Source organism: Atractosteus spatula, chromosome 25 (assembly GCF_055471065.1).
Source record: "Atractosteus spatula isolate fAtrSpa1 chromosome 25, fAtrSpa1.hap1, whole genome shotgun sequence".
Lineage (NCBI taxonomy): Eukaryota > Metazoa > Chordata > Actinopteri > Semionotiformes > Lepisosteidae > Atractosteus > Atractosteus spatula.
Window position 1 is genome coordinate 7,666,720 of NC_142730.1, and position 26,429 is coordinate 7,693,148.

The 26,429-nt window shown below is 49.6% G+C and overlaps 2 protein-coding genes across 3 annotated transcripts; both read right to left on the minus strand.

Moving 5' to 3' along the window:
- Positions 1-41: 41 nt before the first annotated feature.
- On the minus strand, positions 42-10,533 carry LOC148815281 (cathepsin S-like). 2 transcript variants are annotated; one of them, XM_088905164.1, is made up of 8 exons: positions 10,229-10,533; positions 8,298-8,424; positions 6,612-6,734; positions 5,465-5,614; positions 4,811-5,035; positions 3,406-3,571; positions 2,528-2,633; positions 42-1,918 (listed from the first exon to the last, which is right to left on the minus strand). In XM_088905164.1, the coding sequence occupies exons 2-8, from the start codon at positions 8,421-8,423 to the stop codon at positions 1,819-1,821; spliced, it is 996 nt and encodes a 331-aa protein (XP_088761290.1). In that variant the 5' UTR covers position 8,424; positions 10,229-10,533; the 3' UTR covers positions 42-1,818. The 2 variants fall into 2 exon arrangements, with proteins under 2 accessions (XP_088761290.1, XP_088761291.1); XM_088905165.1 differs by lacking the exon at positions 5,465-5,614.
- Positions 10,534-11,989: 1,456 nt separating this feature from the next.
- Positions 11,990-23,450, minus strand: LOC148815282 (cathepsin K-like). Its single transcript, XM_088905166.1, has 8 exons — positions 23,339-23,450; positions 21,198-21,324; positions 17,896-18,018; positions 16,315-16,464; positions 15,202-15,420; positions 13,760-13,925; positions 13,208-13,316; positions 11,990-13,014 (listed from the first exon to the last, which is right to left on the minus strand). The coding sequence occupies exons 2-8, from the start codon at positions 21,321-21,323 to the stop codon at positions 12,915-12,917; spliced, it is 993 nt and encodes a 330-aa protein (XP_088761292.1). The 5' UTR covers position 21,324; positions 23,339-23,450; the 3' UTR covers positions 11,990-12,914.
- Between the last annotated feature and the right edge of the window lie 2,979 nt (positions 23,451-26,429).

A 26,429-nucleotide genomic window follows, 5' to 3' on the forward strand; every position in this document is an offset into this window, starting at 1 on the left:
CTCTTATGAACGGGTTAAATGAACAACACAAGACCTGCGAGTTTTTCAGAGGGTGTTTTTATTGTTTTATCGAAGAACAATGGCAAAAAAAAACACAAGTTCACACGGAAGTGGGGTTGACCCACCCCCAGTTACCCCCGTAATGAGCGCTCTCCGCGCTGCCAGGGCGACGTGGGTGAATTCAAAAACATCAGTGAAAACAGGCGAGCGAGAGGAAAGGGGGCCCCGGCCCTCTCCACGGGTTTCGAGCTGTTTTGTTTCTTTGAGAACTGAAACGGGTTTAACATTTACAAAACTGTTTACCTCCTAACACTGTTAGGTAGGAAGGGAAAACCAGGAGACACGGGGGTAGCCCAGAAGCAGGACTGGGACAATAAAACCGGGATATTAGAACCACCGTTGGGACTGAGTGAACGCATTGCGCTGAACCCCGCAGCGTTTAATCACGGAGATTTAAACCCTAACCCTTACAGCGTGCTACATCCGTCCGTCCGTCCGGTCTTGCCGGAGGTATTTCACATCAGTGGAAATCTGCAGGTACAAAACACGGCCACGTGGGCGATGAAGAGCTTTTGATCGGGGTGAGGTCAGTCCCTGGCCAGCGGTGTCTGGTGGGCTTTCTGACAGTGCGGTGGGCTGACGCCCAGTTATGCGGGCGCCTCCACTCGAGACCGGCACACGCTGTCTCAGCGGTTCCCACTCCTGCTCCGGGAGGCCCACCCGACACGCCTCCGGGTTTTCTTTACTTAATTTAAATAATAGGTGGTTTGGTTGCGACATGTGCAAGTTTTAATTCCGCTCAAAAGCCCGTGATTTCACGGTACTTCGGTAGTTAAAAGGCGAAGTCCCGCACGTTTAGGAGATGAAAACGGTCAGAAACTGTTCAGATGAAACCCGTTGCCGGGTAAAAGGCCCAGTTGTGTGACTGAGAGCTGAGCCGTAACAGACCCCAGCAGGTGTGTGGGGGACTCAGGACCAGAACTGAAGAAATTTAGATCAAGAATAAGCAAGTATACATTCCTTCCTGCCGCTTCTTACGGGCGTATCAGACTGGCGCTGATATCCTACGCAACTGACATGTGCGTCCATCTCTGTGTCTCTCCTTCCTGCGTGTTTTACTAAAACATCCCGGATCCAGTATCGTACTCCTGGTTACAACAGCAGGGTGTCACCGCGGATTCGAACCCACAATCTTCCAGAACACAAACCGCTGCAACTGTATTTTCATGTAACTAACCCGGGAGCTGAAGCGCACTTCGGTGATTAAGGGTTAGCCGGTAATTAAGGCTTCGCCGGACGAAAGTTTGCAGGGGAATGGATTCGGAGTACCGGGGGCTGGCCGCCCCCGTTTAGATTGTGCTGAAAATCCAAACTGAGACAGTTACCCAAATGTTCACAAACTGTTTTTAGGTTTGTTCCCGCTCAGCTTGCAAGCTCTCGGTGCACAGCTGGCTGGCTGACTGGCCGATCAGTGACATTAGGGCGCCCCCGTGTGTCCCCTTTGGGGAGCTACACTGCACACCAACACGAGCAGGTTTCGCGCAGAACCGCGCTGTACGGAAATCACAGACCCGCAAGTGCCTGTGGGCTCTGTAGGGGGTATTTAGGGGTAACTGGTAGACAAACAAGAACAGATTGTCTGTTTCACCCATTCTCTCCTCGCGGCGATGGTACAGTCAGAATTGTGATCATAGTGACAGAGAACACAAAGATAGAAGCAATAATTAATTCCAGAGCTGTTTTAAGTGCAGAAACCAGGGTGAGGCCGAGTTCGACGTTAACCACACACAGTGTGCGGAGACGATATTACGTCAGGAGTCACGCCGTGGGGAACACCGGAAACGAAGCGATTCCGCAATGATTCTGCCGGTTCCGGGCCATGCGGACGTAACCCTTCTCGCCCCAGTAGGGTCCCCAGCTGCAAGGCAAAAGAAGAGCTTTCACTGAAATATGCGACTCGCAGGCAGTCGGGACACTGTGCGACCACGAGGTGTTTTTCGCTGGAAACCCGACAGGAGCGACTGCGGACCCGTGTTCGATCACAGACTGGACAGGGAACGCGTATGAATATTATCGGCACGCAACGATGTTGCGTAACGGGGATATTCTTTTAAATTTTACAGGGATTTGTCGTCCGAAGACGAGATATACATCCAAGCTTTGAAAGTTTTTTAGTAAAGAGAAACTATGGTGTGTTTTTTTTTGGAGGGGGGCGGTGTACATTTTTAGGTGCACTGTTAGGTTAAATCTAAGAAAATTGCTGCTTTAAAGGAAGTCCAATACGTGGATTAGTACTTCCGCCCAGCTGTGGTAGGCTTCGTCAGATCGATGAAGTCAGCTTTCTTAGATCAATTAGGGTCTCGGTTATCTGATGAAGGGGGGCTGGAATGAAGACTAGCAGGCGTGGGGAGCACCACGGCCAGGACTGGGAACCCCCTGTTTTAAGAGATGACGAAGCGTCTGGAAACGGACTGTAGTGTCGGGTCGGGGTTTAGGGCGTCAGCATTGTGACGTCACGGGGGCTCACCTGTTCTTCACGAGCCAGTAGTCCTGCCCCTGGTCGGTGCCGTACCCCACCACGAGCACAGCGTGGTTCACCTTCCGGCTGTTACACTGGGGGTCGTAATACACACCTGCTCCACGGACGAACAAAAACAACAGAAACGGCATTTTCATTCAACCATGTACGCCAAGCCAATGTTTAGTCTCAAAGCGCTTAACAATGGCACGTTCCAAGAAAGCAATATTCCGTACAGTACGCATAAGTGCACAAGCCCTCCATCCCCAGAGAAAAAAAGTTACCCCCTGGCGTGTGCGAGATCAAGTCGGATGGATCTGTGTTTCACGCTGAACTCGTCGGAATGCACAGCCGCGAACTACAGCAACAGCTACCGCGCAGTTTCAGTGAAATGCAACATGACACAATCAGCACAGGCTGGTTTGGTATCGGGGCCAAAGGAAAAAAAAGTTTCCACGTGTTGTGAAACTCGGACACTGGTGAGTCCGGCATAACAGGGCTTGCGTGCTCTTGGACCAGGAGAGTTTGAAACTCCGACTCGACTTCTGTGCCAAGAGATGACGTGTTAAGAAAACTTTGGAAGAGCTTGAGGCTTATCTGTCTTGTAGCAGAACAATGTGTCTCTCTCTCTCTTAGTCTGCCTCTCTGTCTCTCTGTGTCCCTCCTGTCTCTGTCCCTCTCTGTGTCTCCCTCTCTGTCTCTCCTGTCGTTATGTCCGAGTCTCTGTGTCTCTCCTGTCGTTGTGTCTCTCCTGTCTCTGTCCCTCTCTTGTCTCTGTGTCTCCCTCTCTCTGTCCGTCTCTGCTGTCTCTGCTGTCTCTGTGTCTCTGTGTCTCTGTGTCTCTTTGTCTCTTTGTCTCTGCTGTCTCTGCTGTCTCTCCCACTCACCTCCTCTGTAGTTATGGAAGGAGGGCAGCTGGGCGTTGATGCCCACAGATACAGGCCCGATGGTGGCGACGGCCGCCTGCAGAGCGTTCTCATTCCCGAAGGGCAGGAGCCGGAACCCCACGCAGGTGGCGGCCCTGCCTTTAACCGAGTAGCGACACTGTCCTTCCTGTAGGGGGCAGCGGAGGGGGGGGGGGTGAAGTTAGAAAGCTTGAGAACATAGAACTAACAGAGGCCCCAGGAGCCCGCTGAGCCGCTGACCATTCCCTTCAATCAGGGGGTCCCAGTTTACTGCCCCTGGGGCGCCCTGCCCTCACGCCCGCTGGCCTCCAGGCCGGCTCTCACTTTCACACTCGGACCCCTGGCTGACGTCTGACTTCCGGCCCTTAATACCTTCCTTTTCCCTTGCCCATTCTGGGACTGCATGGAAAACCCCATGAGTAGACAAAGGGGGGGGGGAACGACAAGTTGCAAATGTTCGAATCAAGCAGTGTGGAAGCTCAGTGAAAGCAGCAGGCCCGTGGGCCTCCGGCACCAGGCCTGGGGGGCTCTGACTGGCTCAGAGAAGCAGGGCCCGGCTCCTCCACCTCATGCCACTGTCACACTACACGAGGTTTCCTAAGGGTTCCCTCCCGCCTGTGCGTGAATGGCTTTGGAAAGGAAAGTCCCACGCAGCTGTGATGGACGAAAGAGCCAGTCCAGAGCTATCCCACTGCCTGTTAACGAGCTCCGACTCATCGTGAGCCTGTGTGATCGTGGATCTCGGCCTGCAGTTCCTCCTGCTGAGCTCAGCAAGATGGAATGAATCTTCACCGCCTGGAGCAGACACCTGAAGTGGACGTTTCTCCCTTCCTAACGGGGGTTTGGTTGGAAACTGTCTCTAAATTAGGGTTCAGAATCGGATAAATCGGTAGGAAGCCCATCCATCGATTTTCTGACGGCTTTCTCTGATTTGGAAGTCGCTGGGGAGCCCGAGCCTATCCCAAGGAACGGGAGCAAGGAAGGACCCACCCAGGATGGGACACCAGTTTGCCGCAAGGCGGGCAGCCAGACACTCACACCAGGGCGAATTTTCCCAGAAGCCAATTCACTGTGGCAGGAAACCAGAGCACCCAGACAAAGACCATGCAAACTCCACACAGACAGCGCCCCAGGTCCGGAATTGAACCCAGGGCCCCAGCGCAGCGAGACACAGACACACACACGTTCGGGAAGAAAGGCCATTTTCCAGAAGCCAGCTTGAACCCCCACTCCCCCCCACCAGGCTAAAATCGGAAACTCCTCACAGATCGCTGTCGCCGCGACCCGACGCGGAAAGGAGAAGCAGCGCCGCGCTGTCCTGCGTGAAAGGCGACCGCGGCGCTGCGCTCGTCATCTCCAGCGGCCGCCCCCCCCCTCCCCTCCTCACCTTGAACTCGTAGGGGTAGAAGCTGTCGGAGTCCAGGCCCTCGTTCTGGACGACGTACTGGAAGGCCTTGGAGAGGTAGCCGCCGTTGCAGCCGTGGTTACCGTAGCTCCGGCTGCAGTCCACCAGGTTCTGCGGGCTGAGTGACACCAGGCGGCCCGTCCGCTTCTTCATCTGCGCCTCCAGCGCCCCGGCCGAGCTGAAGGCCCAGCAGGAGCCGCACGAGCCCTGCGGGGACACGGCGGAGAGTGGGGTGGGGGGGGGGGGAATTTCGGACCGTCTCGCGGAACCCCGAAACTCCAGAGGTTCCGCTCCTTTGCCGAAACACGGAGGCGTTTTGTGAAAGTCTCGCATTCGTGCGCTTACTGTAGCGTGCATCGTTTTTCTTTGTTTTAAGCGAAGCCTCTTGACCTATCAACCTGGACACCGCAGGTGCTAGAAGAATAGGCAGCCACACGCGGAAAACAGCGTGGAGCACAGTGTGAAAATGTCTCTGCTGCCTAAATGTGCATCGGCAATGATTTCCAGTGGAAACAAACCCGCTGTCATTTCTATAAATCCAAAACGTCAAAAATATTAAATAAAAAAACACGCAACAGGAGGGTAAGCCAACGAGTTCCCACTTTCTGGCTCTTGCTGGCAGCGGGCGCAACATACCTGGCTTTTAACGTCGGAAACCAGCCCGTTTTTCCGCCAGTCGACCGTCGGCGGAAGGGCGCCATCTAGCGGCAGAGCCACGGTCAGGTTGGCGTCGAGGTCCTCGGGCACCAGGAGCCCGTTCAGCCTGGCGTCCACCTCCTCCGGCGTCTGGGCGAGCGCAGAGACACGCGTCAGTTTCCACGCGGGGGGGAGGGGGGGCACGCGGGTCTTGCGCGAGGTTCGCGCGTTTCTCGCGGAAATAGTCCCCTCTTCAACATGAGCAACGGATTTGAAATACAGTATCTTGTCACACATCGAACGTTGCTTTCACGATTTTTGTGACCTAAATTCGATTGATCGGTTCTGGCCAGAATCGCCACCCCCATTTTATTAGATTATATTTGCAAAAGTACCTTTTTAAGTATGACATTTCATAAAAAAATAAAATAAAATGCTCGGGGTTCTAAACGGTGGGAAAAAAAACTAACTTGCCACTGTTCCAATTAAGCAACTTATTCAATTAAGACTTCAATTAAATAATTAGACACAACGAAAACCAACAGGTGCGCGCATGTAGGCTCCCGGGACAAGAGGTTTTTCAGGCATCTAGTAATAATTCGTTTTGGAGAGTTAATTTTATGTACTGTATATATTTATTTTATAGTTCAGGTGGGTAGCTGCGTCAGCATGCGTAGGCTGCAAAGGAACAAGTAATAGGTTTATTCCATGCTGAAAAAAAGAAGAAAGAGAACACAACGTTTCGGCCGTGGAGCCTTCTTCAGGAGAAGGCTCCACGGCCGAAACGTTGTGTTCTCTTTCTTCTTTTTTTCAGCATGGAATAAACCTATTACTTATTTATTTTATAGTTATAGTTTAGTTCATATGATTTGCTGCACGTATTGAGCTGGGGATTGAGAAGGATACGACGCATCGTTTTTTTTAATTCTTTTCTTTTTACAGCACGCGGGGGTGGGGAACTCCAGTCCCGTGACATAGGACTGGTCCCGGGTTTTCAATCCATCTCCGAGCTCCGCGCCTTAACAGGACTAGTGAAGTGAATGAGGTGTCCAGTCAGATGGGGATTCGAGGCTGTAATCGGGTGGTAATCGAGAGAACCAGGCTGGGGCTGGCGGCCGCCTAACCCCTGCCGCGTCACAATGGTTACCATGTCAGCCAGGTGGTTGAGTCCCATGGTGAAGGAGTGCAGGCCCAGCGAAGCCTCGAGGTTGTGCAGCTCCGTCAGCCGCAGATTCGCCTCCCAGTTCAGCCTCCTCTCGCCCTCCTCCCGCTGTGGAGACAGAGAGAGACGCGCGCGTTGGCGTTTCCCGTGTCTGTGCGCGGGAGCCCTCCACGGGCTGGAGCTCTGTTGCTGTGGGCTGTTCCGTATCCCCCGTTCCCCCCTCTCGAGTCGAATCGGTCTCGGGTGAAAATAGACTCCGGACACATATTTTGGCACTTTTAATTTTTTTTTAAAAGAAGCCATTATGTAAAAGTAAGGTAAAAGTCGTTCACATTTTAAGGGACATGCCCAAATCGTCAGTTTTGGCGATGTTAAGGATGTTTTGTCAAATTCTGTTTCTGCATTGATATTAATAAGGAAACAGGTGCGCGTTCAGAAGGAGAACAGAAATCATGTAAAAGGTACTCTAAACCTCATAATTTGCAGAACTTCCCTACTGAATTACATCGTTCCCACACATACATGTGGAAGTCATCACGCACAAGTGCAATGAAATGGTTATTTGCAAGTGTGCTCCAATACAAAGACAGTAAAGAGCCACCAACTTAAACACACAGCAACACAATCTGTGTGTAGCCATACATAACAATTGCTATTGTTAGTTGCTATTTATCAACAAAGTTAAACAACACTGAAATAAAACACAGCACAAGCAGCGTGTAAAAGTCAGGTGACTTTATGATGCACCCGTATAGAGAACTGAGTGCTTTTGTGTTTATTTTTAGGAATTCCACTGAATCAGTGACAACTGATTTTTCCCCTAAAAACAGAAGTGTGCTGTGCGAGTGTTAAAAGGAGGTTGAGGGACTGTCCCCAGGACGTGGATAAACACTCTGCTATTTCAGATTTCAGTGCCTCCCTGTTTCTTACCCCATTGGTCATCTTTAATTACTTGATTGAATTAATTCTGAGGAAGGCAGTGGAACAGTGGTGAGTTGGTCTGCATTGCTGCCTCACAGTGCTGGGGTCCTGGGTTCGATTCCGGACCTGGGGTGCTGTCTGTGTGGAGTTTGTATGTTCTCCCTGTGTTTGTGTGCATTTTCTCCTGGTGCTCCAGTTTCCTCCCATAGCTCAAAGGCATGCTGGTGGGGTAATTGGCTTCTGGGAAAACTTGCTCTGGTGGTGCGTGCGTGTTGCCGGTTCACATCCCGCGGCCAGCAGAGGAATCCTACTCTGTTGGGCCCCTGAGTAAGGCCCTTAACACCAACTGCTCCAGGGGCACCATATAAATGGCTGACCCTGAGCTCTGACCCCCAGCTTCTCTCCCTGTCTGTGTGTCTCATGGAGAGCAAGTTGGGGTATGCGCAAAGACAAATTCCTAATACAGAAAATTGTATATGGTCAATAAAGATCTGATCTTATCTTATCTTGCCTGTGTCTGTGCCGTGTGATGGAGTAGCAGCTCGTCCAGGATGTGTCCTACCTTGCAGCCATTGCTTTCGGACTTTTCAAGTCTTAATGAGTTACTAATTGCAAAGTGGCCATGATATCTATATTGCCCTGACCGTGATGAAGTTGCCCAGTGCCCAGTCTGCCTGCCCATCTATCTGTCCTCTGTCTGTCCTGAACCAAAGACACTACAATTCCCAGAATGCTGTTCTGAAGCCTTACCTGGCTGCTGTATTCCTTATGGTGGAACTTCTTCCACATTTCCCAGTGCTGGCTCAGTAAGGGATTAGGGGAGCCGTGGCTGAAGGCTGGGAGGACCAATAAGAGAAGAATCTGGAGGCAATGCATCCTAGTAGACCAATAGGAAAGGAAGGAGAGAGGGGTTAAAGGTCAAAGTGGGTCTTCAATCTGTAACTGGCATGACATCACGTTACACAACGGGGTGTTCGAAACTGCTAACTTTGTTCATAATGTTCTGAAGGGAGCTGTCAAGATTGGTAGGAATGGACTTTCTGTTTTATCTGTGAGGTTTATTTGCATTAGAAAGTGCCCTGGCAACCATGGAGTAAAATCTGTATCAAAGCCAAACAAGCCAGAACCAGTTCTTCAGCTGCTGTCCCTAGCGTGATTACATTGAGGACAGGAGTTAAAATATGTGCTGAGTTACTCTATTTTTGCATCCATCTGGTGGCACCAGCTCTAAAGTGAGTTAAGCTTTACGCTTATCTAATATCTAATGACATCCTAATTTTGGAGGTGTTAGTACCACAGCCCTGCTTGTGAAACTGCTGCAGTAGCTGTATGTTAGCAAGTCCATTTGGAAGCCCACTATGGTGTTGGGTTCATTAAGGCCCTCAGTGTGATTTTACAGTGGTCTGTGTGATAGGAACTGCGTTCAGAAACACACAGGATTGGCAGCACAATCACTTTGTTTCTCAGTTGCAGCACATGAAACCTCAGCAGAGAGAGCATGTTTTTAAACGCTTTTTTGCAGAGAGCACTCATTAAGTGGTTTTTGTGCATTTTTATGTTGAAGATCCGGCTTTTTTACATTGTTTAAAACATGGTTTGGGCACATTATTGTGCAACATACCAGCCAGCGGGTTAATCTGCAGAAGATCGACAGTGCCCTTTGCAGCAGTAACGCGTGTATGGAGATCGATTCTGATAAACTGGTGCAGTATGCATGTTTCTTTCTCAAGCTGAACTACTGTACTTCCTTTTTCTGAAATGCTGGGTGTGACATTTTTTATCTGTTAATCGTTTTGTTCACAAATTTGCCGACACATTTGATCCAGACGTTACTGTGCTGCAAGGTTCCCGACAACATGAGTAAGGATTTGATGTCTTGTCTGAAGGAAGGAGGAAAGGAGGGTCCAGGGAGTGGGTGGCATAGCTTGGACTTGAACTGGGAACCTCCTGGTAATAAACACTGTGCTTCAACTACCGATCAGGTTTCAGTGGGTGTGTTGTTTGCTGGTACTGTACGTCGCCATCTTCTCTGCTTCAATATACACTTTTCTGTACACTGTCCTGGGGTCGACGTTGTAGCACAGCTCCCACAGACTGGGAAAATAAATTGGGAAAGGGCCTCACCCCTGCACCTCATAGAACTACTGGATTTTGGGACGCGGGAAGAAACTGGATCACCTGGAGCAAACATGCAAACTCCACTCAGACAGGTGTGCCAGTCCAGAATTGAGCCCAGTACCCCGGTGCTGGGAGGCGGCCGCACTAATTTTTTCATGACCATTCCCACCCAGTTACTCCTTTTCTGAGCAATCTCACCCCCCCTTCCCCCCAACAAAATAGGTTGTTGAGAGCACAAACAGCTTTATACAGTGATCAATGATCCTAGAAGAAATATAGAGGCAATTTTCTTAACCATAGTGTTTAACTGCCGAATCTACTAGATATCTTTTGTCTCGTCACATTTCTTTAACCCACGTACCCATGAGAATCTACAAAATAAAGCGCAGATTGTTAAAGAGATCACAGTTCTGTAACCAGCAGTGTAGCGTTCACGGTCACGAGTTCAGTTCTCACAGTCCCTGTGTAACTCCTGTAAGCACCAGAATAACTAAACCTGGGTTAGCACAGGAGACCTAATCTAGATCAAAAGAGTGGCCCATCTGAAGAAGCAGTGCTCTTACCTTCGGTGTGTCTGTCTTGTGGGATCCTCTTTGTAGACAGCCTGCCTGAGAACCCCGAAAGACAGTTAGCCCCGAACGCAGCTCATAGCTCTCTGCGAGAGGCTGGTAAGGGGAAGTGTTGCTTCCTGTATCAAACTGTTTTTCTTCTCTTTTTCTCCTTCCTTTCTGTGTCATGTGTGTGTCGCTTCAGCCTGCGAAGCTCTGGGGCACAGCTGGCCCTCTGGTGAGCGAAGGACAGAGAGTCAGAGTGGTGCTGCCCGGCTGGTTTTTCCCATGCGTTTGCATAAACGGAGAACTTCCTACTTAACAGCTGCTGGGAAACTACAGAAAAGGAGACACTGATAAAACGTGATCTCTCTTTCCTCATTCTTCCACTGCTTTTTTTCTTCTGTGCACCGGAGCCCAGCTTTGCCAAGGAGTAATCTCCTCATAGGAATCACTCCTATGAAATTCATAGGCGTTTTTAAATCGGGAGCTAGAGATGGCATCTGTCTCGGCCAATGCACAGTAATGGCAGCAGCAGGTGTCACAGTTCACCGCTCAGCTTCGGGAAGAAGCCAAGCTTCGGCAACCGGTCTAGTTCCCCGTTATTACGACTCTTCTGATTGTTGATGATAATGATGAGAAAGTAGAGGCGGAAATATGAGGAAAGAGCTGGGGACAATGGCAAGGCAAACAATAGCAGTGCAGGACTTATTGGCGACTCTGAAATGACTTCTGCAGATGGCATGGTGGGTATGAGCAGTCAGTAACCTTAACTGCATTCTAGACAGCAATGCGTCATGCTGCTGTTCTCCTCTCACATGATCATGAGATTTGCCACTCACGTGTTAGAAATTACCGGCCACATTTGATCAAAACCGATAGCTGTGATGTGGGTGGGAGCCTGTGTGTGTATGTTTGGCACTGTCTAGTTTTTTCCCCTCTGACAGGAGGGGACTATGTGTGGAGGCCAGTGTAGCTGCAGGCCCGAGGCATGATCTGTGTCCAGGACATGTGTCTCTGAATAACAGGTACAAGACTCAAAGCTTAAAATACTGTCAGATGAGGTTTTGGAAGAATTGCGTGTGACTCAATAAGAACTCTTGTGATTTAAAGATGAAACGAAAACAAAATTATTATGTGAAATTGAGGAATTAAATATGAAACGCCAAACGGCACATTCGCACATCCGGGGCCAAGGCTGTTACAGGAGGTCCGTCTCGTAAGGATGTTCTTTTTACACGCGGGGGACCGAAACGTTTTGCCTTTTTTTATGGGGATGCCCTGAGCAGTTTTTAAGGTCTGTTGGGCTTCTGGGACCCCTGGTGGATGATTGCTGAAATTCCGTGCATAAAGGACACATCAGAAGTATATTGTGTATACAGTAGGTGCAATGGATTTCTATCTCTCAGTATGCTCATTTCTAGATCTACATACCCACTCTATGGCCAATATATTAGGAACCCCCCACTGGGGAGCTTGTCAATCCTCTCTTGTGGCATCTCTAGGAAGATGTGCTATGCTACAGTCCACAAGGATCTGAAATATTTGCAGGTCAGTCTCATATTTCTTCTCCCGTGTTTCCTGTGATTTTAAGCAGGACTGAGTGGGGAATAAACTTCATGATCCAGGAGTACAATCTCGGGGGGGGGGGTGTTCTGGTCACACACTGCCTTTCAACTGAGAGAGTTTGTTTTTATGACTGGGGTTGTGGTTGTAACTTTCAGCCAGTGGGCATATGTATTCTCAGTTAGAATAACAGGTGGCACACAAAAAAAATGATTATTAGTTATTTTATTTCAACGCCAAATGGTTAACAGTACGTTGCTGTTTCAATACATGGCTGAGTAAACAGGGCAACATTTCAAACTCACACACCCTGCTTCTCCACCCTCCTGATCTGTGATGCTGAACCAGTGGGGTTTGAAAACTGGAACACAGGAGCCTCCACCGTTTCAAACAGAGCTGTGTGGCTGGAGATGTGCAGTTTCAGCTGCAGGGCTATTCCCTGATTTTATGAGCTACTTGGGGAAGAAAGAGACAAACACCCGGACATGTTCTTGCATGGAAACACCTGGGAGTCTGTTCTCCTCTTATTGTTTTTCCAGCACCCAGCTCCCACTATATTCCCAAAGGAAAAGGCTGTGTAAACTTTGCACTGGGTTCTTCTCCATCATCGGGTGGGGGCTTAAGGAGGATGTGCTGGACTCCGGTCCTGCGTTCCAATATTGGAAAACAACAATAAAAACCTCCCCAATTCAGCGTTGTATTAAAACCCCACCGCCAACCGTGATGCGAAATCCATCATTCGTACAGTACGAGTGCAACACGCTGAAGGAGGGAGAGGTACAAACATTGGTTGCCATGGACGCGCCTGCACGGTCACCGGCCAAGTGCCGGTGCTGGGGGAGAAATCGTGGTTTGCAGGCTGTCCGAAGTGGGCGCTGACAGGGGAGGGATTAGCATTCTGTTAAAACCGGAGTGGTGCGCTTTAAGAATTACGGCTCGGAAACGGGGGACGGGGGCGGGCTCTGAGGAGGAAGTAGGAAACCACGGATTTATAGAAAAAAGGGGGTGCAGGTTATGGTGGAAGAGGCGCCGAGGCTCTATTTCCGGCTCGTAGAGGCGTGTGGGGGAGCGGGGCTGCGGTGTTGTCAGTCAGAGCGCCGGCGGCTCCCCCCCCCAGCTCGCTCGCTCTCTCCGGTTACATGACGGGGACGCTGGCGAGGCTGGCGATGCCGCAGAAGTTGTTCCGGTTCCGCGCCATCAGGATGTAGCCCTTGTGGCCCCAGTCCTCACCCCAGCTGCGGCAGAAAGAAAGAGAGGAGGGAGTGAAAGCCGGGGGGCCTCGCGCTGGCGGGCGGCACGAGGGTTGGGGGTTTGGTGTTCTGAGTATTTTCTATGCCTATAAACCTTGCTCTCTGCCCGGGCTGGAACTCCTTTGCCCCGGGTTTGAAAAGAGCCCGTGTGGGTCTCTGAGCGGGTCGGCTGGCCCACCTGTTCTTGATGATCCAGTACTTCTTGCCCTTGGGCGTGGCGCCGTAGCCCACCGCCAGGACGGCGTGGTTGATGTCGTCCTTGTTGCAGTTGCGGTCGTAGTACACTCCTGGGAATAAAAATAAACACACACACACACACAGAGCAGAGCCGATCAGGTCCCGCCCTGTCTTGGAGATGGCAGCACATTCCCACATCTTCCCTTTTTCCGAGAATTAAAGCATCTTTTAGGTATTTTATTATTTTCCAGAGCCGACGTCCTGCGCTACGTCTCTGTGCTGCCCCCTCACAGTCCCTGCTGGCTCTGAATACGACCAGTCCAGTCCTAAGCCCAAGGAAGAGACTAAGACTAGAACAAAGACTAAGTCTTAAGACTAAGACTTAGATTTAAACTTAGACTAAGACAGACTTAAATTTAGACTTAGAGTAAATCAGGCAGGCTTTTATTCCAGGGGTTGCACTGGCTGGCTGGCCATGTAGCGGGACTGACAGCCGCCGCTCGTGGGCACAGGTGGCCTCCCCCAGCCGCGCCCAGCGGCCTCGCGGACTCACCCCTCTTGTAGAACTGGAAGCTGTAGAGGGTGGCGTCGATGCCCACGGACACTGGGCCCATCTTGGCCACGGCGGCCTGCAGCGCCTTTTCGTTGCCCTCGGGGATCACCTTGTAGCCCTTGCAGCCGGTGGCCCGGCCCGTCTTGTTGTAGGCACACTGCTGGTCCTGCCGGGGGAGTGGAGATCCGGGGGTTATTCCCGCACGGACGGCAGGTGAGCGAGCCAGAGGGGGGCGCTGCCACCTCGTACCCGGGCCCCGACAGCTCTCGGGAGCTCAGCACGGCCAGGCCTAGCCAGCACTGAGGTGGGAGAGGTCCAGGGAAAACCAGCTGCCGTAAATGGTGTTGCTGGGCCAGTAGGTGGCGCTCTTGCCTCTGAGCCAGAATGACCATGATACCTGTATGGTGACCTGGGATACTGACCTAGCAGAGGTACTGTCCTGCAGATAAGACTACATCCTGCGGTCCCCACTACTTGGTCATTGTAAGAATAGGAGTGTCCTGACTTATGGACAACCTGACCTCCCTAACATACCCAAAGCAATTGAAGCAATTTCTTGTTCTTCCTGAGCTGTGGTTGTAGTGGGGCTGCTGCAGCAGAATGGCTGCTGTGCTTCACCTGCCAGTAGCAAAGTCTGGATTTTATATCTGGGGTGGCAGAGGGGTGGCAGGGACAGCTATGGCGGAGGGAGGGGGGGATTTTTAAATGACATTATTTGCCCTCTGAAATGGGACGGACTGCTGAAGGGGGTCCTGCTGGTGACCCCTGCTGGACACCGGGGGCGCAGCGGAGCTGAGACGCAGCTCTCCCTGAGCATGCTGGGAAAGATCTACAGAGACCCAGCTGGGGTGGCGAAGTCATATTTAAAGCTGGCAACTGCCACCCAGTGACTCCCCTCCATCCGGGTTGGCCCCTGCCACCTGCGCCACCTGGAGACGAATGGCAGCCCTGTGCCACCTGGGTCACCACATCAGCGGTGTCTCACCTCAGTGCAAGGCTCTTTGAGATGAAATGTGCTTTATAAATGCAAACAAAACCATCAAGCGGTCACATCGAGCCATTCCTTGAATCATCAGAGAACACCTGCTTCAATCGCTTGAGTGGGGCTGCTTGTCCCATGCTCCCACAACCCTTTGTGTAAAGACATCTCCTGTTCTCAATCTTAAACGCTCTTCTCTTTAGATTCATGTGGCCCCAGGTCCCACAAATGACTTCAGAGGAGAGACCATTTGAGATTGACTTGGTGCTTTTCAAGATTGTTGAGGGGTTTCTCTGGGCAATTCCCTTTCAGTACTGTATGTTTTTACTGTGACAATTATTTTCACTCCCTCTGATTCTGCTCCCTTTTTTTTTGACAGCCACCGTTGCTGGGTGGGCTTTAACCGGAAGTGCGTCGTGCATTTTCGGCGGTCTCGGTCTTCCGGCCGGTGGGCGGGGCTCACCTCTCCTACGTAAGGGTAGGACTCCTCGGAGTCGATGCCGCGGTTGGTCATGACGTACTTGAAGGCGTTGGTCATGTAGCCCCCGCCGCAGCCGTCGTTTTCCTTCACGCAGTCCACCAGGTTCTGCGGGCTGAGGCTGAGCAGCTGGCCGGTGGTCTTCTTGAGCTGGCCCTCCAGCGCCCCGGCCGAGCTGAACGCCCAGCAGGAGCCGCAGGAGCCCTGCAGGACACAGGGAGAGCGGGTGAGAGTCATGCACTCACCCATAGCTCCCCACTGGCTTGCTGGGATCACGCAAAGGTCTGAATGGCTTGAACCTTCCTGTTTTTCCACTTCCGTCTTTTTAAAGTTGTGCTCAAGGAGGGCGCTGCTCTTATCAGTTCCCTGGATCGCCACTAGAGGGCGGGGGAGTTCTGTTCTGCTGCGCTTGGCTGCTCGCGGTCAAGCCTTCTCAGCAGGCTACACGGTTCAGTGCTTTTCTGTCATAAACAGCAGACAGACATTTTCTGACCTCTATTTCCAATTAAGGGTCACGGGGGAGCCCCCCTGTGTTGGCAAGCAGCAGGCACCAGGGAGGGTACACCCTGGGCAGGACACCAGTCCACCGTAGGGCAGACACAGACCCACTCACGCCAGGGCCGATTTTTCACAGAAGCCAATTAACCCACCAGCACAGTCTTTGAACTGTGAGAGGAAATCAGAGCATCTGGGGGAAACCCAGGCGAACTCGGGAAGAACGTGCAAACTCCACACAGACAGCAGTCGAGGTCTGGAATTGAACCCAGGGCGAGGCAGCAATGCTAATAATGCTGCCCCAATAATAACAATATCACTGATCACTGCGACCTTAAACAAGGCTGTTATAATAACAGTGAGATCAGAAAAAAAAATGTAGAGAGTGTTTACGTATAATGATGCTCATTTTCCTTGTGAGTTGGCACCCTATTAACTTTCTAAGTCTTTCACCTCTGGTAGGACCTACCCCATGGCAGCATAACGCCCGCCCTGGAGGGGGCGCTGTGTCTGCAGGATGTCTCAGCTAGGAGAAACTGTCGAATTGGTCCAGTTAAGCCTACGTTCTGAAACGGTTCTGATCCCCGGCTTCCTCGGCTGTACCTGGTTCCGGACCGGGGTGACGTAGCCCAGCTTTCGGTAGTCGATGGCCTTGGGCAGCTTCTGCATGTTGTCAGGGATGTAGGTGTCGCTGGAATTCCGGAACATGGGAACCTGGAGCCCCATCATCTTCTCTGCCACCTCCTCGGAGGTCTGAAAGGAAGGGGGCACACAGAGGATGGGTGATGGACTAGACTTGGGGTTCCCAGTCCTGGTGACCCCCACACACCTGCTGGGGTTCATCCCAGCCGAGTCAAAACCTGCATTGACTTCAGAGGAATAAGATCAATTTGAGCTGTTTGCTCTCAGCTCTTCCACATATTGGAGCTTTAACCTGAAATTTAAGTGAAATGAACTCCCAAGATTGTGAGTGGATACAATGAAGCAACTGCTTAGTTCAATTAAGGCTTCGATTATCTAATGAAGGGGGGCTGGAATGAAGACTAACAAGTGTGAGGGCACCCAGACCAGGATCGGGAACCCCTGGGGTGGGATAATCGATGCCGAACCACTAGATCTCTGACTGCATTGATCTGGAAAGGTGGGAGCTCAATTAAGTGCATCATCGCAAGGCTTTAGTCTTCATCACTATGGTGGCAGATACTGATACGGTACTGAGCTGTAGATGCAAGAACACAGAGCTCTGCTCACATGGAGAGAGCTGATGCGATATTGGTGAGATTTGAAGTTTCACAGGAATGTGTCTGCAGGCCTCAGCTAAGGCCTCCATGTGAGCTGAACTGGGCAGACCTGTCTTTTCATCATGCCGTGTTAGGGTTTGCTGTACTTGCTGAGCATCATCCTCGTCTTTGCTGAGGATGCGTTGGCCGTGACCAACAGATTCTCCCTGGCTTTCAAAGCCTGGAAGATCTGTGCGATTCTTTTTCTTTCTTCTCCCGGATCTGTGAAACACTCCCTCATCCGTGCGAGGCCTTATGATGTGCGCGTGCTGCAATTCGGTGAACCCAGCAGACACGTCATCCTGCCCCTGATTTTCACACCCCTCGCTGTGCTTCGTCACAAGACCTGTGGCCTCGGCTCAGGGAGGGAAATCGAGTGACAAAAGCAGATCTTCCTTAAAATCACTGAGAATATATATAATCACCCATCCATTTTCTAATCTCTTCTAATCTCTTCTCAGGGGGGAGCCTTGAGCCTATCCCACCAAGCAATAGGAGCCAGGCAGGATACACCCTGGATGGGATGCCAGTCCATCACAGGGCAGACATACACTCACACCACGGCCAGATTTGCCAGAAGCCAGTTAGCCCACCAGCGTGTCTTTGGACTGTGGGAGGAAACCAGAAAACCTAGAGGAAACCCAGGCAAACGCGGGGAGAACATGCAAACTCCACACAAATAGCACCCCAGGTCAGGAATTGAATCCAGGTCCCCAGCGCTGCAGGGCAGCAATATTGACCATTGCGCCACTGCGCCGCCCTTGACAATATATTCACGTTTGCATTGCTATTACTGCTAGTCTTCTATTGTATAGTTCTCTTGCATTGCAGCACTTTTTGGACTTTTCAAAATAGGGCCTAAAGTCTAAGGGGGAGGGGATCACCGATCCGGAATCTAGTGTACCATGTCTCCGAGGTGGTTCATGCCCAGCTCGTAGGAATGGATGCCCAGCTCATACTCCCTGTTGTGGGCTTCGATCAGCAGCATGTTCTTGTCCCAGATGGAGCGGCGGATCGTCTCCTCGCCCTGCAAAATCAAAGGGCAGGTGTCGACACTTAGCTTTCACGGGCTTTGTGCAAGAGGTTGAATGGATCTGTCAGCCATGGGGCTGCAACATTGATCAGTGCATGAAAATGTCTTTTTATGGATGAAGAAAGAGTCGCGCACTGGCACTGTAGTTTTATTGGTTAATTAATAGTTGTTAGAACAGGTAAAAAACAGGTAAGATGAGAAATGATCTCTTTAAGTATCCTGGGGAAAGCTAGTCAATTCTCAAATTATCTCAGTATTAGTGGGATATATACTTCTGTGTAATCAGACTATTGCAAAAGCTTGCATCCAAATGCATGGGCATCACCAAATTTCTATTTCTCACACTGAAGTGGGACAGTTTATTGTTATGTATAGTTGAATGATACAGGCTCTTGACTGACTCATCCTGAATAGGCGCTAATCTTTAGTGTAGATTGAGTTCTACAGTCCAGAGATCACTGGTCCAGTCTGGGCCGGGTCACACTTTAACCCTACAGTCCAGAGCTCACCCATCTAATCTGGGTCAGGCCATACTGTAACCCTACACTCCAGAGATTACTGGTCCAGTCTGGTCTGGGTCACACTGTAACCCTACAGTTCAGAGATCACTAGTCCAGCCTGGGCCGGGTCACACTGTAACCCTACAGTCCAGAGCTCACCCATCTAATCTGGGTCAGGCCATACTGTAACCCTACAGTCCAGAGATTACTGGTCCAGTCTGGTCTGGGTCACACTGTAACCCTACAGTCCAGAGATCACTGGTCCAGTCTGGGTCACACTGTAACCCTACAGTCCAGAGCTCACCCATCTAATCTGGGTCAGGCCATACTGTAACCCTACAGTCCAGAGATCACTGGTCCAGTCTGGGCCAGGTCACACTGTAACCCTCCAGTCCAGAGATCACTGGTCCAGTCTGGGCCGGGTCACACTGTAACCCTACAGTCCAGAGATTACTGGTCCAGTCTGGTCTGGATCACACTGTAACTGTAACTTGAGGAGTCAGTTTTGATGAAAGCTCAATTTTGTTTTGGATTTTCACGATCTGGGCTACCTAAATCCATCCATCCGTTTTCTACCCTCTTCTTTCAGTTCAGTGTCGCGGGCGAGCAGGAGCCTATCCCAGAAAGCAACGGGTGAAAGGCAGGGTACGCCCTGGATGGGATGAGAGTCCATCGCAGGGCCCACACAGACACACACACAATTTTCACAGAAGTCAATTAATCTACTGACATGTCTTTGTACTGTGGGAGAAAACCCACACAAACACAGGGAGAACATACAAACTCCACACAGACAGCACCCCGGGATTAATCCCAGGGCCCCGGTGCTATGAGGCAGCAAAGCTAACCACTGTGCCACTGTGCTACCCAGTCTACCTCTATTTCTCTCATAATTCAGCTGGTGAAGCATGTTCTGACTTCTCCACCTTGTCTGCTGCAGTGCGTCTGCAGATGGGCTGCTGTGTGCCACCCAGGTGGGCACTGTACTTCAGCAGTGGATGATATTCGTCCCTTCCTACAAGTAAAACACTTTGGGATCCCTTGAGTTGAAAGGCGCTATATAAATGCAATTGTTAATTATTATCCCCTCAAAGAAATGCAGGGAAACGCAAAACCTGCTTTACTGAATAACCTGCCTTTGGTTTGAACCAGCAGAAGCACATCCTCTTCCCAGTGGCTGAGCCAGACCTGCAGCCCCCCAAAACACTTCGACTGAAAGAGGAAATGCACGATGCCATTTTAAAAACACTTCCCTCTTTGATGACAGCGTACGTGGAACTGAGATCAGTCTTGGCCACATTTACAGTAAGTAACCAGCAGCTTCTGTTTAGTTGTTTTAAAGGAGACAGATACCGTAAATTTCATGAGGTGCCACTGTGACTTTCAGATGTCACTGGAGTACTGCTAAGATTCCCCTGGTAGTCAGATTCTGAATTCAGAAGAGTTCATTTTGATTTCCAGCCACATAGGATGAGTCTGTGCGGCTCTAATGAGTCAGTGGTGAGAATTTGCAGTGATCAGTTCTTTTTTTACTTTTGAGGGAAACATCTCCCTTCATCCCTGTTATTTCTGGTAAATGTGTTTGCCTCTGACCCTACAGATGAAATATGATTGGGAGAGATAAAGATAGTTATGGGGCTTTCCCTCCTATTCTTGGATTATTCTGAGCTCTGTACTTCCTCTTTGTCAAGCAGACAAGCTTGAAACAGAGTCTCAGTGGAGCAGGTTGTGATTTGAAAAGGTCCTGCAAGTTTTCCCACTCTGCTTCAAGACCATTTAAGACCCCTGCAATGCTGGGAAATGGCCTGTTACCCATCAGGGCCAATCCAGAGCAAAGCTGGGGCTCATTAATGATGACTGACCATGTCTGTTCGAGACCCTGTAGACGCAAATACCATCCCATTGCAAAATTCATTCTAGGCGTTGCAACGTCAAAGACTGTCACCCTTCGGCCATAACAAAGGGAAATTGGGAAATCAAGCAATTCTGAAAAGGTTTTAAAGCAATGGTTGCATCTGTCCCACTCTCCTAGCGCACACCTGACTGCTGAGCCCTGCAATGCGCGTCCGGCCCCCCACGCACAGCTAGGAAAGTCTCCATCCTGTCGGCAGCAGGTTTCCGACTGGAGGGCTTGATCAGCAGCCCTGTCCCAGCCCTCCCTCCTCCACCCTGTCTCCGTCTGTCCCCTGGTTCATGCCATCCGAAATGGGTTCCAGCCCCAGGGGGCCACCCACGAACCGAGCCAGTTAAGCCAAACGTTTCTCCCCAAGCATTCACAAAGCCCTCAGTCCTTGGCTGCTGTGGTCCTCAGGGAGACCTACACTGGATCAGTGCAACACTTCTCTCCAGCCAAGAGCTGTTTGGACCTTGACATAGGAGAACCTACTGGATTCCGGACGCTGAGGTCCGAAGATGGGCTGACCTGTTCCAGGTGCCTGTGCTTATTAAACACAACCAGGTCTGGGGGAGCCCCGATCCAGGTGGCATTTCCACTTCGGATCATTCCGACCTTAAAACCCGAGAACGAGGTGCTACCGTACTCCAATTTAAGCTTCATTATCCCCTACCCGCCAGTCTGAAGCTACAGCTGATCTGAAGAGACCGAGATCAGATCGAATCGCATGGGGGGGAGCCGAGGAGCGGTGCCCACCCACACGGAGTCAGGGGACTCACCAGGCCGTTGTACTGCCTCCTGTAGGTCATCTTCCAGCTCTCCCACTCGGAGTCCAGCCACTCCTGCTGGGAGGGGTAGGCCAGGGCGCTGGCCATCAGCAGCAGGACTCCTCCGCACAGCAGCATTCTGGGAGAAGGAGGGAATCAGGAGGCGGGGTTACTTGTCAGCCATGTGTAGCGTGTCGGTTCTCCAGCAACCTTCCCTCATTTAAACAGGGGCAAAGGTTATAAATGCATGGTGACTGTTCGACCCACTTAGCTCTCCTGCCTATTAGTAACATCAGGTGGCTTTTCTCCTCGCAGTCAAGGTTTGTCCACGTGGCTGGGCAGCTTGTTCCAGACACCCACCACCCTTAGCGCAAGGAACTGCCTTCTCTTCTTTGTCTGAATGTGCTTTGATGAAGTTGCCACTTGTCTAATCTGGTTCCATTTTTCACTATTGATTTTACAGAAGTCCGGTGCATTGACTTGGTCCGGGAGCTCTGAGGAATTTGAACACTGGAATGATGTCTGCTCATCATTGTCTCTCAGCTTTTCGCTGGGACGTGCTGGGAGTTCAGTTACTGTACTGTATGTGACACAATAGGTCAAAGGCGCTGCGGACAGGTCAGTCAATTATTCTGTCCGTTCTTCGATAACGACAAAGCGCTCGCCGTCATTTGCAGAAGTTTTCGTTCTATTACCTCTCTGATACACGAGATAGAAATTCGTTTACTGTTACACTGTACATTCGAAGAGGTTTTCATGACATTGCATTGCGTTTTACACCGAAACACCACTCATTAGAATTCGCTTCCTGAATGTTGAGTAAGCAAAGCGCTGAGGTTGGTTAGGATGAACTGAAGTAAGGAACTCACCCCAAAAAAATACACTAGGAACTGAAAAAAAAAACAACAAAGAGACGAGAATGTGTGCGATTATACAGGACAGTGACGTCGTAGTGCAACGCAAAAAAAAAAGTTATTTGAAACCGCAGTAGCTAAGCACACAACTGCATTTTCTCAGCGTTTGTATATAAAAAATCTGGACTTCGGCGCTATCAGATCTTTTTTTCCACATCTCGCCTTGTCCTTGTCGTTGCGAGGATGTATTCTCACAACTCGCTGCAGCCGTCTGTCTTGCACAAAGCAGTGACGGGATTCCTTATACATAAATATAATGACTGGGTATTTTGTTTGTTTTTTCTATGAATTTGCATAGACAGCAGTGCAGATTTAAAACAGTGCCGATACTGGAATGAGCTTTTCCTTCGGCCGTAGGTTCGTTTGTTTCCAAAGGTGTAAAACTAAATCTTGGAACTAACAGCTCATTTCAAGGAATTGCGTCAGAGGAATCGCAAGTTTCCTTGTGTTTCTTTTTTTAAATAATGAAACGTTTATTCCAGTGTTTATGATAAACTGGTTTTGAATAGTTTACAGCTGGAAATCATATTTCTACCGCGTACCGGCGCCTGCGGTCACAGGTTGATATCTGCGGGGTTTTGCTCTGTCGTCATTTCTAACGCTGTAATTCGATTTTACACAGCAGCCAGCTCTAATATTCCAGATGTTGACCCGCAACAGCGGAGTAAGACCGAGTTACTTGTGGTCTTTCATGCCCGACTTCATAAGAACCACTCACGCTCAACCGCCGCTAAAACTCTTGTCGTTTCGAACTGTACAGTGCAGTGCACGACTCTTTAAAGACGGGTCCAATTTCTTCTGTGTGATTTGCAGAAAATGCATTTCATGGTCGAGTGAGACGGTCGGTCCTGCCTAAAAGTAAAATAATCGCTCTAGGGGTTAATATCGTACTGTAACAGCCGTAAACCTCTCGGCTTCTTCCCAAACAACATGTAGCGCATCTTTCAGGAGTAATGGATCTGTCTGGTGTTTTTTTATTTGTTTAAGAGCCGTAAAAAAAATCGTCCAGAAAATCACTCACTCACACTTGATTCGCGTGTTACCCTTCGCAAAAACAAGCCAAATACCCGGTTAAACATCCGACCTTTCGGTTTCGGTGAGACTTACCACTTGGAAACCTTGTTAATAAACACTTAAAATACAGTCACACTTCCTAAAAAAAGAGAGACCCGCTCCTTTAATTAAAAGGGCTGCCCTGCTGTTCACATTTAAGGAGCAGTCGTGGCAAATGAACTTTACCTGAGTCTTCCCGGCTGGAGTAGGAGGCGACGGTCGGGGCTGTTCCTGTCGGTTCTGTGCAGCACAGTCGGAATGAAGCCGCTATATATGCACGGAGGATTTCAGGAAGTCTGTATCCGAGCCAGGGGGTGGAAAAACTGTGTTCTAGGGAAGTGACATCCCATATGGTGTCGATTAACTCCTGTGGAAAACAAAGAGGTCGGCCGCGCCATTTTTCTCGAATTCAACCCGAGTGTCGTGTTTTAAAAGTTTTTTTTTACGCGCATATTTGTGCTTTATATCTCCCAACCTTAAAATAAAAAAAACACATTTACTTTTACTTTTGGTTTCGTAAACTTGTGTGACTTGTGATAGTTCTACCGTTAACCCTTTGATTTCATTTCTGAACCGCCAATTGACAATCAATAGGAACCTGGTTTTAAACTGGCCTTGCAGCGTCTTCTGTATGGAGTTTGCGTGTTTCATATGGGCCTCGTGGGTTTTGTCCGTTGACCTCCCACAGTCTAAAGACCTTCTCTGTGGGTTAACGGTGTTTCTAAACAGCGCCGGCCTCCCGCTGGCGTGCGTGTGTGCGAGGCGATGGAGTGACGTCTTGCTCGCACCCTGCGCCCTGGTCTGGATTCTGCTCCGACTCCTCTCGACCCTCTCAGCACAAAGACATTCTGATAACAGTTGTGTAGCCAGTCAATAATCAGCATTAACGCCGTCATGATCGTAATCCTTTTCGAAAGACGAATTTATATCGTATGATTGAAGAGGGCTTTATCAATGTGTGCTGCCCTTCACCCGTGATTGGAGCCGTATGAGTACAAGTCAGCAAAGTTATTGACATTAGTTCTATACGGCCAGAAGATGCCCGCACTTCTTTACGCAAAGAGTAGTGGGGGTCGTGAACAAGTGTACCTCGCCGTGCTGTTGGAAGAGTTCCTTGGCGAAATCTACAGAGAAGCCAAACTCACTAGGCGCCCTGAATGGCGTACTCTCGTGTATAACCCTACCAGAGGGTATTGGGGTCGAGCGGCAGGAGCAGGATATTAAATGTTTCAGGTCAGCTTGGGTAGCCTGCGAGCAGAGCCGAATTACTGTAATGATATACTGCGGTAGCTGTCCTAAACACAGCTGGGGGAAACCTGGAAAATGCTTTACGTTAGCGGGAGCTGAGAGACTTACAATCAAGTGGCACGTCTGAGCTCATGTACAGTACTTGACTGCAGTTGTCATAATATTACAGTCACCACATCGAGAGTTGAACTCGGCTTCCGCTGCTGTCAGGAAAGAAGCGCTTCTTGTGCTCAGCTTAGGTCCGATTGCCCTTGTGCTGCCGGGCCTGGATCCGGACTGCTCGGATCTTCGTCTTTGCACAGCTCACAGACCCCCGTCAAGCATTCCGCCTGGGATCTGGGAATGCCCCTGGAACAGAGAGCACCGAGGTGGGGATTTTGTCACGATGCAGTTTCCAGTGTTACTCAGACCCCTATGGCCCAGGAGACATGTGTCAGCGCTCGATGTATATCACAGGCTCCCAGCTGTCCCGTGATGTTTCATATACAGTGCCACTCACCCCCTTCCCTGACGGATTATCAGACACTGCTGTCGCGTGTCTCTCGAGTAGATGACGTCACTTATCGAAGAGATTCTGATACAGCGTCTCGGGGATCGTCTCCGATAGGCAATAGATTGTATCCCTCAGAAAAAAAAGACACCTGAAGAAGAAACCATACCCCAAACATTGATTATGTCTTCTTTTTAACCTTACAAGGTGATATTAATTCGTTCTTGTTCCAGAATCGACAGACTCGGTATGATGTGTAAATCTACGAGACATTTGAAGTATATATACAGTATATACTGTATCTGTAGGAATGCATACCGTATGACAGGTGTTGCATGCAATGCTCTATGTCTTTAATCCTGCCCAACAAAATGAGTTATCTTGTTCTTTCATGTGTAATGCTCACAGGTCTTGTGCATCGCCTTAGAAACTGAGCAGAAATAAGCTGGTACGCGCATGTGTACAGGCTTGGGAAAATGCAGCTGTGATTGTTAAGCATGTGATAAACTATGGGATTTAAATTCGCAAACATAAAGGTAACAATAAAGAAGCTTAAAATATACACGAATTAAAACAGTGACTGACAATTTGCGATCGATGGAACTGCTGTTCGATGACCTTTCAGTTCTGGAAATGTAGTTTTAACTCTGCCCACCCCCCCTAGTGTCCATCTCCCGGCATTACACAGCAATTACAGGCCTCTTTTTAAAAAACAAATCATGTGCCAAAACAGCAATTCGGAGGCTGTTCAAATCATGAATGCTACTATTGTCTGATCTAAAGCCTGTGAGTATATTTCATGAATCGAATTAACTCGTGAAAACTTTTTTAAAGATTTTTAAATTCAATTAAGCGTGGCTAATTTTGCGATTAGGTTGGATTTTGGGAAAGGCCATTTACGTTTTGGATTTTAGTGGCAAACGCCTGCAAATGTTCTGCAGACCGGCGTTCCTCTGATTACAGTCCCATGATTTTTTTCTGAAAGTCCTGCGATTACGATGTATTTCTCATAATTGTATTTCAGTGTTGTTGGTGAGACAATAACAGTAAACGTGCGCAACTTGTGCAAATTTTGAACTGCAGCTTCGATTCGGTCGCCTCACAGCGCTTTACAAGATTCACAAGAAATGAAACTTCAGTTTGCTTTAAAAAATCCCAATTTTATTAGGCAAGCTGAGAACAAATTCTCATTTACTAACGACGACCTAGAGATACGTGTACTGTATACAGGCGATCGTTCACCAGAGGAATTAAGAGTCTACAGTCCTGAGCAGCTTCTTCAGATAAGAAGTTGGATAAGTTTTATCTAATGCACGGTACATAAAGAAACCGCATAGCAACGTATTTGTCGAAAGATTTATACTTATAGCAAACTTTCATCATACATCAATAGATTTTACCTATATGTACATATCAGATTTATAGTAGTTCAGGTGGGTAGCATGAGTCAGCATGCGTAGTCTGCAAAGGAACAAGTAATAGGTTTATTCCAGGCTGAAAAGAGAAGAAAGAAAACACAACGTTCCGGCTGTGGAGCCT